This window comes from Aegilops tauschii, chromosome 3 (assembly GCF_002575655.3).
Source record: "Aegilops tauschii subsp. strangulata cultivar AL8/78 chromosome 3, Aet v6.0, whole genome shotgun sequence".
NCBI lineage: Eukaryota > Viridiplantae > Streptophyta > Magnoliopsida > Poales > Poaceae > Aegilops > Aegilops tauschii.
The window spans coordinates 28,773,063-28,791,242 of NC_053037.3; the positions used below are offsets into that span (position 1 = coordinate 28,773,063).

An 18,180-nucleotide genomic window follows, 5' to 3' on the forward strand; every position below is an offset into this window, starting at 1 on the left:
TTTCAGGACCTGCACACATAGTTCAAAAAAGCACTGGGCGTAGATTGTGCGTTTTGCCACCGCCTTATGCTTTACTGACCAAAGCGTATGCTTATGCGCAATTATGCGCAGATTAAGCATAGTTATGCGCAATGCGTTTTGCCAACGCCTAGAGCCTAGGCACGCTTAAGCACTCGCTTAGGCGCGTCTTTTTTAACTATGCTTGCACATGACACCTTCCCAATCGCAAAAAAGAGTGCTACTGTTCTAGGATCTGAGCGCTTGCTACGGATCAATGCTGATTGTACCCTTGAAGTCGAGCAGTATAACCTACTCCCTCTGTCCCGAAATACTTGTCGGAGAAATGGATAAAAATAGATGTATCTAGAACTAAAATACGTCTAAGTACATCCATTTTTTCGACAAGTATTTCCGAACGGAGACAGCTATCCAAAGATTAACGGTGTGATTTACCTGTGGATTTTTCTCGATATAGCTTTTCATTTGCCGCTGGGGAGAGAAGGCACAAAGAAGAGACCGCGCGGGCGACTCGAGGGCGTACGCGAGCGCGCCACCGGGCCACAAACATCTTCGACCCCTCGCCGCCGCTGGAGGCTGGCGCCGGCCAAGTTCGAGCCGCAACCAAGGACGGCGGCGGCGGGGCCGTCTCGCCCTGGGAGAGGGTGTGATCTGGGCTTTGGCCCGCGGTGGTTGAGGGAGTCCTGGATTAGGGGGTGTCCGGGTAGCCGGACTATAACCTTTGGCCGGACTTTTGGACTATGAAGATACAAGATTGAAGACTTTGTCCCGTGTCCGGATGGGACTTTCCTTGGCGTGGAAGGCAAGCTTGGCAATACGGATATGTAGATCTCCTCCCATTGTAACCGACTTTGTGTAACCCTAGCCCTCTCCGGTGTCTATATAAACCGGAGGGTTTTAGTCCATAGGACGAACAACAATCATACCATAGGCTAGCTTCTAGGGTTTAGCTTCCTTGATCTCGTGGTAGATCTACTCTTGTACTACCCATATCATCAATATTAATCAAGCAGGAGTAGGGTTTTACCTCCATCGAGAGGGCCCGAATCTGGGTAAAAACATTGTGTCCCTCGTCTCCTGTTACCATCCGCCTAGACGCACAGTTCGGGACCCCCTACCCGAGATCCGCCGGTTTTGACACCGACATTGGTGCTTTCATTGAGAGTTCCGCTGTGTCGTCGCCATCAGGAAGGATGCCTCATCCCGTCTTTAAAGACGGCACCGTTGCCAAGGGAGCTTTGGCTGTCGGCCAAACTCTCCGGCTAGGTGGTTTCCTTATGACCGCCTGTTCGGCCGCTGCGCCGACGATGACTTCTCGGGTCATCAAAAGCAATCTTCACGTCAACTCGGAACTCGCCGAGCAGTTAGATCCAATGGAGCTCTCTTCCCTAAATGAGCTCTTGGATCGCATCGCCGCCCAGGGAGTCGCTACAGACTACGATCAGATTGGGCCTAAACCCGATCTGAGAGAGATTAACTCTCCCCAGGTCACCCATCACGTTGCAGTGGTGGAGGAACAATACGGCGACCCTTCATCTATCTTAAGGACTAGCTATGTCTGGATTCCCGGTCCCTCCAAGCCGGATACCCGCGGAGGGAAGGACGTCACTCAAGACCTGAACCTAGAGTCAGGCAGCGGGCTAGATTCATTGGACAACATCCAAGAATCCAAACTTCTGACTTCGGAAACTCCTTGGCCCCTGAATCTCAGATTGGGTGAGGTTTCGGATTCAATTCCACCCGCCCACCCAAACATAAGCGATCTATCCCAAATTAGGCAAGAGCCCGAAGAAACAGTACACCATTACTGGGCCAGATTCCTCCTGGTCATGAACAGGATAAAGGACTGCCGCGAGGAAGACGCAATTTCATTCTTCTGCAATAATTGCACGGACAAGGGAATCCTAAACGCCATAAGTCGCCGCGAAATTACACGCTTCGCCGACTTGGCGTCCATAGTACGAAAGTACTGTGCGATGGAAAGCGCCTGAAAAACCGAAATAAAATTTTGGGACAATCCGGCCCTGAATTCAAACCCAGTCCGAAATAAAAGGGTGCATTATCGCCAGACACCCGGGTTAAACACCAAAAAGCAAAAACCCTCTACAGGGCATGGAACCGTACTGGAGGGATGGCTCAATGGACCCTGTAAAATTCACAGTACAGAGGGTGCCACACCAACTCATAGCCTTAGAGCATGTTGGATACTCCGGCAGGTGGCCAAAAGTGGCGAAGATCTTCTAACCCCAGAAGCCACAGAGCACCAGCCCAGGGATACCAGTACGGTATTAACAGTCTTCGAGACTTTCGCATCAAATAATATGCGAAAACGAACACTCCGCAGCCTTGCCGAAGTCTACCACGTGGCAACAATAAACCCATGGAGTAACACGGCTATTACTTTTAATGCCAGTGACGAACCTAAATTCCGAACAGCCCGAGCACCAGCCGCATTGGTCCTCAGTCCAATAGTGGACGGCTTTCGACTCACCAAGGTACTCATGGACGGTGGCAGCGGATTGAACCTCATTTATGAGGAAACCCTTCAAAAAATGGAAATAGACTGGAACCGCATTGAGCGAAGCAGCACAACCTTTAGAGGAATAATCCCTAGTCGGGAAGCGCGCTGTACAGGAAAAATCACACTAGATGTGGTGTTCGGCACGCCGGACAATTATAGGTCCGAAGAGGTCACGTTCCAAGTGGCCCCGTTCAGTAGCGGATACCACGCTCTATTAGGGCGGGAGGCGTTTACAATCTTCCAAGCCATACCCCATTACGGGTACATGAAGCTCAAGATGCCCGGGCCCAACGGAATCACCACTCTCGCTAGTGATCCAGACACAGCACTCCGCGCCGAAAATAAGACAGCCGCACTAGCCCTCGAGGCACTATCCGAAGCCCTAGCGGCTGAGGAACTGACTGCGCTGCGCTCCACGGTAAACAGGGACGACGTGATACTCGATAAAAGATCCAAGTCCACCTCCTTTAAACCAGCGGACGAAATAGTCAAATTCCAAGTCCATCCAACGGACCCTACAAAAACAGCTTCCATCGGGGCACAGTTAAACCTTGATGTAGACGCCGCACTACGAGAGTTCCTACGTGAGAACTGGGACATTTTTGCCTGGCACCCTTCAGACATGCCAGGAATCCCACACAGGCTGGCCGAGCACAGCCTAAATATTCTAAAAGGATTCAAGCCAGTCAAGCAGGCTCTTCGGCGTTTCTCCGAACCTAAGAGACAAGCCATGGGAGAGGAACTAGCCAAGCTATTGGAGGCCGGATTCATCAGAGACATAAAACATCCGGACTGGCTAGCAAACCTGGTGATGGTACCAAAGAAGGACAAATCCTGGCGCCTGTGCGTCGATTTTAAGGACCTCAACAAGGCTTGCCCAAAGGATCCCTTCCCCCTCCCCCGCATCAAATTATCGACTCTACCGCAGGACACGATTCATTGTGTTTCCTCGACGCATACTCCGGCTACCATCAAATTAAGATGGCAGAACCAGACCAAGCCGCAACGGCATTCATCACACCATACGGCCCATTCTGCTTCAACACAATGCCCTTCGGGCTCAAAAACGCCGGCGCAACATATCAGCGCATGATTCAGACATGTCTGGCAAACCAGATCGGCAAAACAATGGAGGCATACGTAGATGACGTGGTCGTCAAAACCAAGCATGTCGAATCTCTAGTAGACGACTTCAGGCTCACATTCGATAACGTCTGAACATACAACATCAAGCTCAACCCAGAAAAATGCGTTTTCGGCGTACCAGCCGGAAAGCTCTTGGGCTTCATTGTATCCGGTAAAGGAATTGAAGCAAATCCGGACAAGATCCGAGCTCTGTCACAATTGGATATCCCAAAGGACCTCAAACAAATACAAAAATTGACTGGATGCGTGGTGGCTCTAAGCCGCTTTATATCCCGCCTGGGAGAAAAGGCATTACCCCTTTATCGCCTCCTTCGGCGCACCGAACACTTCGAGTGGACGGATGCCGCCACAGCCGGACTGGAAGAAATAAAAGGAATATTGGCAACCAACCCAGTCCTGGCCGCGCCAAACATTGGCGAGCCAATGCTATTATACATTGCGGCAACTCACCAAGTTGTGAGCGCAGTGCTCGCCGTCGAACGAGAAACGGACGGACATAAATACCCCCTTCAAAAGCCGGTTTACTATGTATCCACCGTCCTCACTCCATGCAAGTCACGGTACCCGCATTATCAAAAGATAGCGTACGCGGTATTCATGGCATCCCGGAAGCTGCGACACTACTTTCAAGAGTGTTCGATAACGGTAGCCTCAGAAGTGCCACTTAATGATATCATAAACAACCGCGACGCGACGGGCCGGATTGCCAAATGGGCCATCGAGCTCCTCCCGTTTGACATAATTTACAAGCCACGGCGAGCTATTAAGTCGCAAGTATTGGCCGATTTCGTCGCCGAATGGACGGAAGCCGAACTCCCTAAAGAGTACGGCACATATTCCAATTGGATCATGCACTTCGACGGCTCAAAATGTTGGCTGGTCTGGGGGCTGGCGTCATTCTGACGTCCCCAACAGGAGATACAGTTCAACACGTACTCCAGATAATGTATACGGACTCCAACAACACAGCCGAATACAAGGCCCTTCTACATGGTCTCCGGATGGCAATATCCATGGGCATTCAACGCCTAGAGGTGCGCGGGGATTCGAACCTCGCGATATCCCAAATAAATGGAGACTTTGATGCCAAGGATCCGAAAATGGCAGCTTACCGCAACGCCGTCCTAAAAATGTCAGCTCGGTTCGAGGGGCTCGAATTTCACCATATAGCCCGGGAAAATAATCAGGCGGCAGATGTCTTGGCACGCATTGGCGCAAAACGCGATGCAGTCCCCCCCAACATCTTCTTGGAGAGGCTGTTCAAGCCATCCGTAGTATGGGAAGGGGAACCCGGCAATAATAGCCCGGACCCAACCACACTGCCCGATACCGAACACTCTGATATAATTGGAGGCTCTGCCAATAAAATAACATCTTCAGCCCACGCAATAATGGCCGTCATCGCCCCGTGGACAGAACCATTCCTAGCCTACCTAACTAGGCAGGAACTCCCCGAGGATCAAAATGCGGCACGCTGCATAGTACGGCGATCTAAAGCCTATAAAGTCCATGAGGGAGAGCTTTATAAGAAAAGCACCACCGGAGTTCTTCAAAGGGTGCATCTCCGAAGAGGAAGGGCGGAATCTTCTAGAAGAAATTCATGCCGGACTCGGCGGCCACCACGCTGCAGCTCGGGCACTTGTAAGCAAGGCCTTTCGTACAAGCTTTTATTGGCCGACGGCCCGGGCAGATGCTCAGGACTTAGTCCAACGCTGCGTTGGTTGCCAGCTTTTTGCAAACCAAAGCCACATGCCACCCACCGCCCTCCAAACTATCCCCATCACCTGGCCCTTCGCGGTCTGGGGGCTTGACATGGTTGGACCCCTTAAAGGAGGAACCCACAAGAAAAAATATTTGCTGGTCATGGTGGATAAGTTCACCAAATGGATAGAGGCCAAGCCTGTTAAGACGGCCGAATCCGGACCGGTTATAGACTTCATATCCGGGGTCGTACACCGTTACGGCGTCCCCCATAGCATCATCACTGATAACAGCACAAACTTTACGGCCGACGAGGTAAAACTCTGGTGCAAAAACATGGGCATCAAGCTCGATTATGCTTCAGTCTATCACCCGCAAACTAACGGTCAGGTCGAGCGAGCAAATGGTCTTATCATGAGCGGCATTAAACCTAGATTAGTGCGGTCCCTCAAGGAATCTAACACGCACTGGGTAGAGGAGCTCGACTCCGTACTCTGGGGGCTGCGGACCACGCCGAATCGCACTACCGGATACACACCATTCTTCATGGTATACGGCGCAGAGGCGGTTCTGCCCTGTGACATAATTCATGACTCACCTCGAGTGCGCATGTACGAAGAAAGAGAAGCCGAGCTCGATCGGTAGGATAGTTTGGACGCCTTGGAGGAGGAGCGTGACGTGGCAAAAGCCCGTTCCGCATTCTATCAACAGCAGGCTCGAAGATACCAAAGCAGGGAAGTACGGGCCAAAACTTACAATGTTCGCGAGTTAGTTCTACGCCTGCCGGATAAGAAAAAGGACAAACTGAAGCCCAAATGGGAAGGTCCCTTCATTATTGACCAAGTCCTAACTGGTGGAGCGTACCGTCTGCGGGATGCATCGGATAATCGACTCGAGCCGAACACATGGAACGCAGCCCGGCTCCGAAGATTTTACGCCTAGCGCCGGACTCTGTGTTCGTCTCCTTCCTCTGTCCATTTTTTATATACACTATCTGTCTTAGATTTTTCTCCTTTTCTTTTTTCTCACAGCCTTTAGGGGCCCATTTGTGTCTTGTTTGCACACAACGGACGCGCTATCCGCGTTCATTATACCTGGGGGCTTCTTTAACAGAAGCTTATTTATACGGGCTTCATGCCCAACACATGTGTCATACTTCCGCATGTACCTTTTATTCACCATTATATGCATCGATATGACTTAAGTTTTGGCCAAGCTGGGTTGCCTGGCTCTTGTATTTATGCCCTACGTTCCCGTTAATTCGGCTAGGGCATAAGGGGAGCACCTCTGCGATTGTTACTGCCGGGTCAGCCGGATGTGTACCTCAGACTGGGTGAAGCCGAAAGCTAGCGTTCTTAAGGGAATATTCGGTCGGTGAACTAAAGATGGTTTCTCACTTATTTATTTATGCGCCCCCAGATGTTTTTCTGCGTCTCTTTTCGCAGTCCGGACATGCACTTTAGGGCATGCCTCCCAGGGAAAGGAACCCCTAACGGAACTATTCTTCCTGGAAGATGTTTCTTACTAACCATGTAATATAACATAACTAGTTGGGCACTTGTCTATTCAAGCACTAATGACCCCTACGTCTGGTCTCCATGCATGCCCCGGTTCTTACATAACCGAGAGGGTATTCGGACACACTCCGGACCGTCGGGTCCCGAGGTTGAAGCGAAAAGGTCCGCCATGACAAACGATCTACAATCCGGCTAGAAGGCATTATATATGTCATCTTAAATTACATAGTCAATTTGACTGGTTAAATTCCTCTTCAATACCATCCAACAGGTTGTCTAGTTTACAGTCCTGTTGGGAATACTTTGCGGCCAATTCTACTTGGCCGTACACTAAGCTCACAGGGATCTCCTTCCCATTGGGCCCCACGGGTCCGACCTTGGCCATGTGGTTTGGGTCAGCCTTCGTGTACCGCGTCTTCACCATGGCCTAGGCCTCCCTGGCGCCTTGACGGTAGGCCGATATCTTCCATTATCGGAAGCGCCGCCGCGCTCCCTTCAGCTTCTCTGCAAGCTCTCCAAGGCCTTCGGGCACAGAGACGGATGGCCACAAGGCCTGGGCGACGCCTTGCATCACCTGCCGAACTCGTTCGTGCAGTTGTGAGAGCTCGGGAAAAAGGTCACCCGTCGAACCGGGCATTTCCTCTGCAGGACGACCTGTTAGCATACCTACAGACATAACTCTGTCAGCCAGCTTCCTCTCGCCGAACTCTTTTTCAAAGTTCGTTCAAGCACTTACTAAATATGCCGCGTCGAAGCCGCCGATTCTCCTTAACGGAGTCCGACAGTTGGGCACGAACATCCTTTAGTTCCACGCCCAGCTTGGTGTTGGCATCTAGGAGATCATTCTTCTCCTGCCTCACCCTCGTAAGCACGCTCTCACCGGCCTTTAGCTGGCGTAGGAGCTGTTGCTTATCCGGATTTACTCCAGCATCATCTGCAATTTTATCGTCAGATCTGCATATACGCCGCACTTTATATGATACTTATCATTTGAAGGATATATTACCAGAGGGGGTCTCTTTGGGCTCCCCTGCTGCGGCTAGTGCGGCCTGAAGTTGGGCTTTGCACTCTTCCAGCTCCTGGGACAGTTGGGTATTCTTTTCTGTAAGAACCTGCATAACAAATTATCCTTAAATCAGTTATTCTAACTGTTTCAAGTCTCAGGGGCTACTGATATATATAATCATCAAATTTTCTCACCCGTATGTCTTTTACATACTGCTCCGTGGCTCTGGTTAGACCATTTTGAGCGGCACAGAGGTACGCATCTCCCGAGTTGAAGGCATCCAATGCCTCTTGGGAGAAACAAGCGTCGCGAAGAACTGTCCGGCGGCGCCTATGGTTCGTGGCACTCTCCACCTCGGAATTGGTGGCGGACAGTCTGTCCGCATCCTCTGTCGGAGGAGCGTCCGACGCGCGCCTCGTGTTCGCCTCTGCTTCCGGACCTGGCCTTCGAGCCTGGCTGGTGGAGGCGCGATTGGCAACCTCTCCGGATATAGTCCGGCGAGCGCTCTTTTTCCTAAAGAGAACACGAGCGTTAGTATGCCTCGGAAGAATAATACCTTGGAATAAGACGGCGCGCCATACCGCTGCGCCGGTGTCTCGATCCGGACTGCGTGCCTTTTTAGCCTGCCCGCCCTCGCGGCCCCTTGTTGGCTAGTCGCCGCAGGCTCGGCATTCCGCATCGACATCCTCCCCTGCAAAACACCGTTGGTATACGGTGATCAAAAATAAGCACGGACGGATCATTTTCAAAGTATTGGGACTTCGGTCTCAGTTACCTGTGAGGCTGGAAGCAGTCCAGGATAATCGCCTGTAATGGCCACCAAGGCGTTGTCATTGCTCAATTGGTAAAATACCCCATCGATCAGCTCCACAAATATGTCCGGATCCTCTTGGGAGGCCGGGTCGAGGGACCGTTCCGGATCCTCGGGTTGTGGAGGAGGGTTGTTTATCTCCTTTACGGCCTTACGCAGTTCCTGTGTCAAAATCGCAAGATAGATACTTAACTATGGGAATATGGAACGGATGGGTAAGAAGAAGTGTCCGCTTACCCAGCTTGGAGGATTGTACATAGAAAATCCGCCCAGTGGATTGACGCGGAGGAATTCCTCCTCTTCTCCCTTGTACAAAGTGGGCAAGATCTTCATTAGAGCAGCAATCGATTCCGGCCCCTTACGGCCGTAGCGGGTGGCATCATCCTCCCCGTTGAAATCCCACATGGGGTGGCCTCTATACTAAAGCGGCTGCACCCCCCGCATAATGCATGTGGCCATGACCTCGATCATGGTCAGTCCGCAATGAGCTAACAACCTTATCCGGCTCATCAGGTAAAGACCGTCCTTGTCATTTTCCTTCTGGGGGCTCCGTGGACGCCAGCTCAGGCGCTTCTTCAAGGGAGCATTATCGAACTCAGGGAGGCCGATCCGAATAGGATCCGGCAGGGGGACATCTTCTATATAAAACCATTCCGAAGGCCAGTCTTCGGACGCCTTCTTTGGGGTTCCGGATAGATATCTGGTCCCGGCGATGCGCCATACTTCGGCTCCGCCCACTTGATATACTGACCCCTTCTGAGAACGGGGCACGAGGCAGAACAACTTCTTCCACAGCGCGAAATGGGCCTCGCAGCCCAAAAACAGCTCGCAAAGGGCTACGAAGCCCGCGATATACAATATGGAGGCAGGCGTAAGGTTGTGCAACTGGAGGCCGTAGAACTCCAGGAGCCCCCGGAGAAACGGATGGATTGGAAATCCGAGCCCTCTTGTCAAATAAGGGACAAGGCATACCCGCTCTCCCTTGGAGGGATTGGGGACGCTCTCCGCCTGCTCTCCGCCATTATAGGTGGCGAGCCCGGCTCGAACCGGGACCCATGTATGCTGGGGGAAGAAATCCCTTGGTCTGAAGCATCACTAGCTTGTTGTGCGGGACGGAACATCTCTCCCAATCTCCAGGCTGAGGGCTGGGAGGGCGAGAGGAGGAGCTGCGACGACCGGCCATGATGGAATGGATCTCTGTCGAATGCGCTCCGATGAATGCTCGCGAAGGGGAGATGGTGTGATTTGGATCTAAATCCTCGTCTCTTTAATAGGCAGCTCATTTACGCAGCTAGGGGGGTAAATGTAAAAACACCCTGGCTTTTCGCATTCATTTGACACGTGGAAGATGGCCATTATTGGGCGTGGAAGCCAAGGAGCGCACTATTCACGAGAAGCCGGACACTATTCAACAGGTACACGGAATTTGGAGAAGAACCCGCCTTGCAATGCCGAAGATGATCTGCGCGCCGGACTCGTCGTCATTGAAGCCTGGTTCGGGGGCTACTGAGGGAGTCCTGGATTAGGGGGTGTCCGGGTAGCCGGACTATAACCTTTGGCCGGACTCTTGGACTATGAAGATACAAGATTGAAGACTTCGTCCCGTGTCCGGATGGGACTTTCCTTGGCGTGGAAGGCAAGCTTGGCAATACGGATATGTAGATCTCCTCCCATTGTAACCGACTTTGTGTAACCCTAGCCCTGTCCGGTGTCTATATAAACCGGAGGGTTTTAGTCCATAGGACGAACAACAATCATACCATAGGCTAGCTTCTAGGGTTTAGCCTCCTTGATCTCGTGGTAGATCTACTCTTGTACTACCCATATCATCAATATTAATCAAGCAGGAGTAGGGTTTTACCTCCATCGAGAGGGCCCGAACCTAGGTAAAAACATTGTGTCCCTCGTCTCCTGTTACCATCCGCCTAGACGCACAGTTCAGGACCCCCTACCCGAGATCCGCCGGTTTTGACACCGACAGTGGTCTTCCCCGGCGCAGCGGCACCTTTGGCAGTGAGGCGGCGGCTCGTCAACATCCCTCCGCCCTACGATGGCTACCGGCCGGCCATGGGGCTCCGAGGCGACGTCCGACGAGCCTGGCCCTTGCAGGATCCAGATCTGGCATCTGCGGGCCTGTAGGGCCGATGGGCCTGGGCGGGCCTCGTCCATCGTTGGTGTTGGCGGCTGGGGTTGCGGCAAGAGGCTAGTCTAGGCAGCTTGGTCGGCGGCGACGGCGTTCGTTATGCGGCCGGCGGCGGCGACCTGTGCACGAGAGATGGAGGTCTTTGATCAGATCTGGGTGAAAACCTGCTATTGGCTATTGCCAATGGCCGACGATGGCGACGCTGTGTGCGTCATTCCCTTCCTGAAGGCATCGCCGAGGAGAAGTTCAAGGCCACTCTTTGCTACCTCCGGGGGAAACCCTAGATCAGTAGATCGGATGAAGGCGGCTCTCTGGTGGCGTTTCCCACTTGGGGACGTCATTCTTGGAGGTGCACACGGGCTCGAGGGACTAGAGGACGGCGTCTTTGGTGGAGCGGTGCTTCATCTTACACATCGATGGTGGCAGATCTCGGCGGCGTGGCGCTGTGGAGACTCGGCGTCTGATGCGCGGAGATGGACTCGCGCAGAAGAGGGAAGCTGTCTGGCGTCATGGTGGCGTTGATGGCAGAGAGGCCTGGCAAGGTCGATGCTTCAGTTCTGCCCTGAGGATGGACTGAGGGATGATGGAGGTGACGGCCCTTGCAGCGTGCAGTGCTCACTGGGAGTGTGCCAGACCGGTGTGGGACCCAATCCAGGTAGTGGCTTGGATGGGACACCCGACTTTAGATGTTAGGCTTTGGTGCGATGTCTGTTGGGTATTAGGCCCGGACATTCGGCGCGCCTTCATCAAGGGGATATGAGTAGCAACGATGTTGTCAAGATGGTGGCTTCAGGCTTATTGATGTATCACCTTGTATGGTCTTTGTGAATAATTAATAATATGGTTGCATGCATCATCCAGATGCAGAGGCCGGGGTACAACCTCCTTTTCTAAAAAACAGTGTGAACCAATCTGTGGTTGGATAGTTAGAGGGACAGTGGTATCCCCAGCCTGCCAGGGTTCAAGTCCTGGTGCTCGCATTATTCCTCAATGCGCTTTTAGTGGGGAGGAGACGTTCCCGTCGACGACGATGCGCCTATGGTGACTTCGTAAATCTCAAGATGATATGCCGGCTCAGTCTCTCGAAGGTGCTCATACGGATAGGGTGTGCGCGCGTGTTCATAGGGATGAATGTATGCGCGTATATATGAGCTCTTGTGTCTGTACTGTGTTAAAAAGAAAAAAAAGACCAAGCATCCGCGTGTGCAGTTTTGGAGTGTGGAGTGTTGTTTGATTTACCTTTGTGTGCCAATCGGGTCTGAACCCATTGTGCTTTGGGCCATGACAAACCAGACCAGCCCAACCCAGTTTACATGTCGTGTTGTGCAGTGCCATCCCCAAGGGAAGGCCCAAGCATGGCCTAACGGCTCATGTGACCTTTGGCCCGGGCCATCCCAAGCACGGCCCAGTACAATAAACTTTGCACTTCATCATTTTAAATGAATTTTTTTAACTACAATATGCAATTTGTATTTTGAGTAACTAATCATATAGGTTCTCCTAACAATCACAACACTCGTTGGATGCAACTGGGCCGGGCCGGCCCAGCCCGGCCCAAGCACAGCCCGCATTGCCGTGCCGTGCCATGCATTTTCTATTTTCTCAATATCGAGGCCCAATCCGGCCTGTGTTTACATTTATCGAGACAAATCCGATATGTATTCTTTACTTTGTGTCGTGTCGTCCTTTGGCCCGTACCGTGTGTCGGCCGGGTTTCATGCCAGCCCAAAAAAAGCCCGGCCCAAGTCCCAGCCGGGAAAATGCTGGCCAGCGTCCACTGTCCAGTCCACTCGAGCAGTGTTGCAAAATCAACAGGGAAAATGATAGTGCGAGGCGCGCTGATCCTTTTGACCGGGTCAACGCATTGGTTCGACCATTGACCACTCACCAGTACGGCCTGGCTGGTGTGGGTTGGGCCGGAACCCACCTCCCAAACCCGGGCCAGCAGCCGACTGAACGAAAAATGCGAAAATAAAGGATAGAATAGAGTCACAGGTCCCAGCGGTCAGCGTGGGAAACGCCGCGACCGACATCCCCGAATCTAATGCGCGCCGGGATTTGGGCCGACCCGCACTAATCCCCGGCGCACCGACGCGTATATATATTGCGGCACGATAATAAAACACATTTGGGGTCTTAACTCCGTGACAGCTCCCGTACCCCCGCCCCGCCCCGGTCCCGTGCTGGCGTGCTTCCGTCCCTATCTCGTCGGATCGCCACCCACTCGCCTCGCTCTCCCCCCACCCCACTCCACTCCGATCCCCCGCCCCCGCTCCGCCGCCCCCCAGATCTGCCCCAACCCTAGCATCACCGCCGACACCCCCTCCCCAGCACCGCCGCCGCCGTTACAGGTACCCACCCTCTCCTCCCCCCGCAGCAGTCGCCGGGATTCCCGGGGTTTTCCGTTCGGGCCCGCGCCGCGGTCGACCGATCTGACTGCCTGCGCGCCGCGGGGGACGCGCGCGCCCGCGGCATTGCGGGAGTTGGTTTCTCTTAGGTTTTTGTCGGTGCGGGCTGTTTCAATCTGACAACGCGACTCGTCGGCGCAGGGTGATCGAGGAGGGAGAGGGGAGAAGCTTGGCCGAGCGGATCGATCCCGTCGGTCAGGGTGGGTACCAAGGAGCGGAGGATGTCGAGGAGGGCGGTGAACCCCGGCCGCCGGGCCTCGGACGGGGGCCTGCCCACCGTCGCCAGCCTGCTCCACCACAAGTCGCGCTCGCCCTCCGTGCTCACCATGGCACTGCTCGCCCTGGTAATCACTTTCCCTCCCATCTCCCCCTCGCAGGAGTCCTGATGCAGTTGTTTGGGATTGTACGCGTGTTTGTCTGCTGAATGCTGATGTCGCTTCTGCTGCTGCTTGTTTGTTTGTTTGTTGCAGGGAGTGATTATTCTCATCGTCTACTTCAACAGCGGCTCAGGTGGGTTGCAAATTCCCAGCTTCGGTACGCGTTTTCCTTGCCGTGTGTCTGTGTAATTGCTGTGTAGATCGCAAAATGGCTGGCAAAACAGCAGCAGTGCCATGAAGCAGCTCTGTTTCTCTGTTCTCTGCTCTGCTTTCAACTGAACTTGTTTCAGTTAGCAACTCTATACCTATTGAATTTGAGAGTATTGGTGCTTGTAGTGATGTTATCGTGATAATGTGTCTAGAGTAGAATTGTACTGGACCTGCTGTTTATAATAGATTAATTGTTCATGCACACTGCATTCGAGAATAAACTCGCTGTCACATGCTCAAACAGTGTTGGGAGTTCTAGGACTATTATATGGTGTTATGGATATACTTTGTGATTCAAGTTACTGATCTGTGGTCTGGTCTCAGTGGGAAAGATGTAAATATTGTGATCTAATACTTCTTGTTTTCACTGTTTCTCCAATGGCCAGGTGTAACTGTTACGAGCAGAGAAGCTGTGAGCAGAGCTGAAGGTACATAATTCTTTTGTGTCGCTTCTTCCGTGTGTCAAAATCGATTCCTACTCTCATTTGTAGAGTACCCTGATGCAAATTTCTGAACTGTGCCTCCTGAACTTGCGAGTTGGATATGTTGTTGAACTTGCAACTTGAAACTGTTCCTTTTTCTGTTGCCTTATCATTGTTTACTGGCTTCACAGCACATAAATGCTCACATGAGACGTCCACATTATGTGTGTTGATTTAATCATAGGAGTGTCCTGGGCTTATACTGCACTTTGACTCTATCTATTGTTCTTCTAGCCTCCTAGTTTATTTGTTACTCCCTCCGTTCCGAATTACTTGTCGCAGGTATGGATGTATCTAGATGTGTTTTAGTTCTAGATACATCCATTTCTGTGACGAGTAATTTGGAACCGAGGGAGTACTAGGCTGTCTTTATTTTTCACTAGGACATTCGACAGTGAAGAGTGAATGTCCTCACACAACCTTGAAACTGTATCATACGGAAATAATTTCGGTGTGTGGTGCACCCTAATGCAGGAAATTTGTTGTCCTAGTTTACTCTGTTATCATAATCATCAGAATTGCCAAGTAGCTAATCCCCTAAGTTACAATAAAATTTCTCAGAAATGGTTAATTATCAGCTTGTTACAGGCCAACACAGATATTTTACAGTGGCCTGGTCTTCAGTGAACATTGATGTTTGATTGATCTGATTGTGTTGTGTGTTACGGTCTTCTTTATATTTTGTTTCCCAGATCATTACTGGGAGGAATTGTATGCTCCTCTTTTAACTCCTTTGTTTTGCATTTGCATGCAGGTTCTTGCACATCAGAAGTTATCGAGGCACTTCCTTATCTTAAAAAGGCGTATGGCAGTGCTATGCAGAAGGTTCTCCATGTAGGCCCAGATAGTTGTACAGTAGTTTCTAACTTGTTGAAAGAAGGGAAGGAAGCATGGGGAGTGGAGCCTTATGATTTGGACGATGCTGATAGTAGCTGCAAAAGCCTTGTGCGGAAGGGCTTTGTCCGTTTGTCTGATATCAAGTTCTCTCTTCCATACCGCCCAGATTCTTTTAACCTTGTTGTTGTGTCAGATGCTTTGGATTATCTGACCCCAAGGTATCTGAACAAAACACTTCCTGATTTAGCAAGGGTCTCCACCGATGGCCTTGTTATCTTTACTGGTATGTCCTTTTCTTTTCATTTTGGGATATTTACTTCCTTTTCTTTGGGAGGGCCTTTGTTTTATGTATAGTTGCATGCATTTGTTCATCTTCAGAGTAAAAGATAATTTCCATCTTAAATTTTTATCAAAATGTTAGTTTTGTTAGACCTAAAACTTACTGTAAATGATAACATTACTGATCTTTGTATGTATTTCTGAGATATAGAAGAGCAATCCTTTTTATTCACTTTTGCCAATGTTCTGCCAATAGTTGAGGATGGCTCCCCTCGAACTTATTTCTGATAATACCATTATTAAGTAACATAGCAGTTTTGTTTGGATATAACATAGTCCACAAAACACAACTTTGACCACTAGCTTCTGTCATATTTTATATCTGTAGAGCCCAACAATTATATTGGCATGGAAGTACTTTCCGAATCAAATCTCTAGTTCCTTCGTTTCCAGTATAGGTGTTTATAAACATATTGGTGCCAAACTGTAGAAAGTTTGGCCGCGCACGTCTTGAAATGCCTCCCTTTTCTGACTTGTTAGGGAATAGTAGTACAGGTTGATGTTTGTAGTACAGGTTGATGTTTGTATTTATACAATATTATTTAATGATCATTAATTCTGTGGTATATGTACATGTTTTGTTTGTGTCTGATGGATGATATAAAATATCCAAGCTAATATCTATTTCTGTTACTCTTATCCAGGCAATCCAGGACAGCAGAAGGCTAAAGTTTCTGAGCTACCAAAATTTGGAAGACCGGTACGTACAAATGACTTCTCATTGCTGGCATGGTGGCCTTAAGAAATGTTTCCTATATGACATCAAGTTCATGATGTCCACTTTACTGAACTCAAGCTAAAACAAATTGAACACATTCATGCTCGTGACCGAAAAAGGAATCATTATAAATCACTGAAGAGTTCTGTGTTTACCCTATAGATTAATAATCACCCAGAGATCCGTGCTTATGCTTTACCTAATCTTGCTGATGTGACATTTTTTATGTTCGGATATATCACATCATAAAATGAATTGTATGTCATTTTTTTGCGGATAGAATTGTACTCCCTCCGTCCCAAAATAAGTGTCTCAACCTTAGTACAACTTTGTACTAAACTTAGTACACTTATTTTGGGACCGAGGCAGTTTGTCATTATCTCATATGTTAACCACGTTTCTGATCTACTGTGTTGCACAGCAGTATTGCATATTGCCAAGTCTGCTAGGCTGTACATTTGTGCTATTGATTGTGAGATTTGTCTGTAGCTGTTGTAGACTTGTAGTGCAAGTATTCACATGTTCCAGAACCTATAGAATAAATTGCACCTGACTGAAGGCTGTGAAATTCTGATGATAATTTTCGATTCAGGCGACATAGAGGCCTTGACTGACAATACCTGCTGTGTTTTGTGTTGTTGACAGGCAAAGTTGCGGAGTAATTCATGGTGGACGCGCTACTTTATCCAGACAGGCTTGACAGAGAACGAAGGACCGTTGAAGAAGTTTGAGCAGGCAGCTTCTAAGGGCAACTACGAACCGGACTGTCAAATCTTCCACCTCAGCTCATAGTATCTTCCCGACCGGGGCAACGTCTATCCATGACACCTTGGATCATCGCCACACCGTTTTTGTAAGCAATACCTTGTCCTGCTTATCCCCCGTCGACTCTGTGCGGAGGAACTGTGTCACACGAAGAGCCAGCCCCTTCTGCCGTAGGTAGCTTGTGTAGAGAGGCTTTACCAACTGTTGCTAGAAGATTCTTTCTGGAGATTAAATTATGTGTTATTATTAAGCAAGCAAGGCCAGACGACAGATATATATGCGAGAACTTTACTACACTGTTGTACTATGTGTTACATTATTGGGTGTCAAATGTAAACTCCTCCCAAGGGAGGCTGACTGTCATGTGTCATGTCCCTTTCTTGTTACTTGGATGGGTGTCATTGTCGTAATTTTCTCAGTTTGGGTGATGCTTGAGAAGGATGGTCTACCAGACATAGGATTAGAGATGCATATTTATTTATCTTTGCAATGATAGTTTAAGTGATGCCCTAATTTTAAGCTTCCCTAACGACAGTGGATAGGCAAACAGTTAGGCATAACGAACGCAATTAGATTATGTCATGAGGTCCTTCGTTTTTAAACTGCATCTCTGCATTATTTATATTTTGTTCTTTGTATTGGTCATGAGGTCCTTTATTTGTTCTTGTGAAGATGCATATTCAAATATTCCATACCTGTCGCATACATTTGAAATTGCATCTTGTCCTCGCTTGAAGTGCAGACATCATCTTGCCGGCCCCTCACAAAATTCATTTCCTCCAGTGGCATGCAACCCAACCCATCACCATCATCATCGCCCATGTCTCCTCCTCTCATTGACCATTTCAGTTTGCAAGCTAAGCAAGGCCATAATCATCCACTAACCTTGATTAGCTAAGACTCAGAGCACATCTTAACACATATCTCTGCCTGTTTATAAAGCCGCGTACGACAATCCTTTGCCTCTATCCTTTGCTTCTGCGCCCATATACAAGAAGAAAAACAAACACAAGAGTCATGGAAGGCCTGCTGCCGTTCCTGTACAGGGCCATCATCCTCCACTACGCCGAAGGCGGCGGGTGGCGGACGGCCACCGGCGACAGCCCCTTCCTCCGCAGCGACTCGCCATCGGCCTCGCGGTACTACTATGTCCGCCTCGCCGGCAGCGCCGACGACTCTGG

General features: G+C 50.2%; 1 protein-coding gene across 2 annotated transcripts; it reads left to right on the forward strand.

Moving 5' to 3' along the window:
* The first annotated feature begins 12,992 nt into the window (after nucleotides 1-12,992).
* On the forward strand, nucleotides 12,993-17,362 carry LOC109738582 (probable pectin methylesterase CGR2). 2 transcript variants are annotated; one of them, XM_020297678.4, is made up of 7 exons: nucleotides 12,993-13,214; nucleotides 13,413-13,615; nucleotides 13,742-13,781; nucleotides 14,245-14,286; nucleotides 15,095-15,460; nucleotides 16,161-16,216; nucleotides 16,880-17,362. In XM_020297678.4, the coding sequence occupies exons 2-7, from the start codon at nucleotides 13,493-13,495 to the stop codon at nucleotides 17,024-17,026; spliced, it is 774 nt and encodes a 257-aa protein (XP_020153267.1). In that variant the 5' UTR covers nucleotides 12,993-13,214; nucleotides 13,413-13,492; the 3' UTR covers nucleotides 17,027-17,362. The 2 variants fall into 2 exon arrangements, with proteins under 2 accessions (XP_020153267.1, XP_020153266.1); XM_020297677.4 differs by having other exon boundaries at nucleotides 12,994-13,214; nucleotides 13,742-13,805.
* Nucleotides 17,363-18,180: the final 818 nt, after the last annotated feature.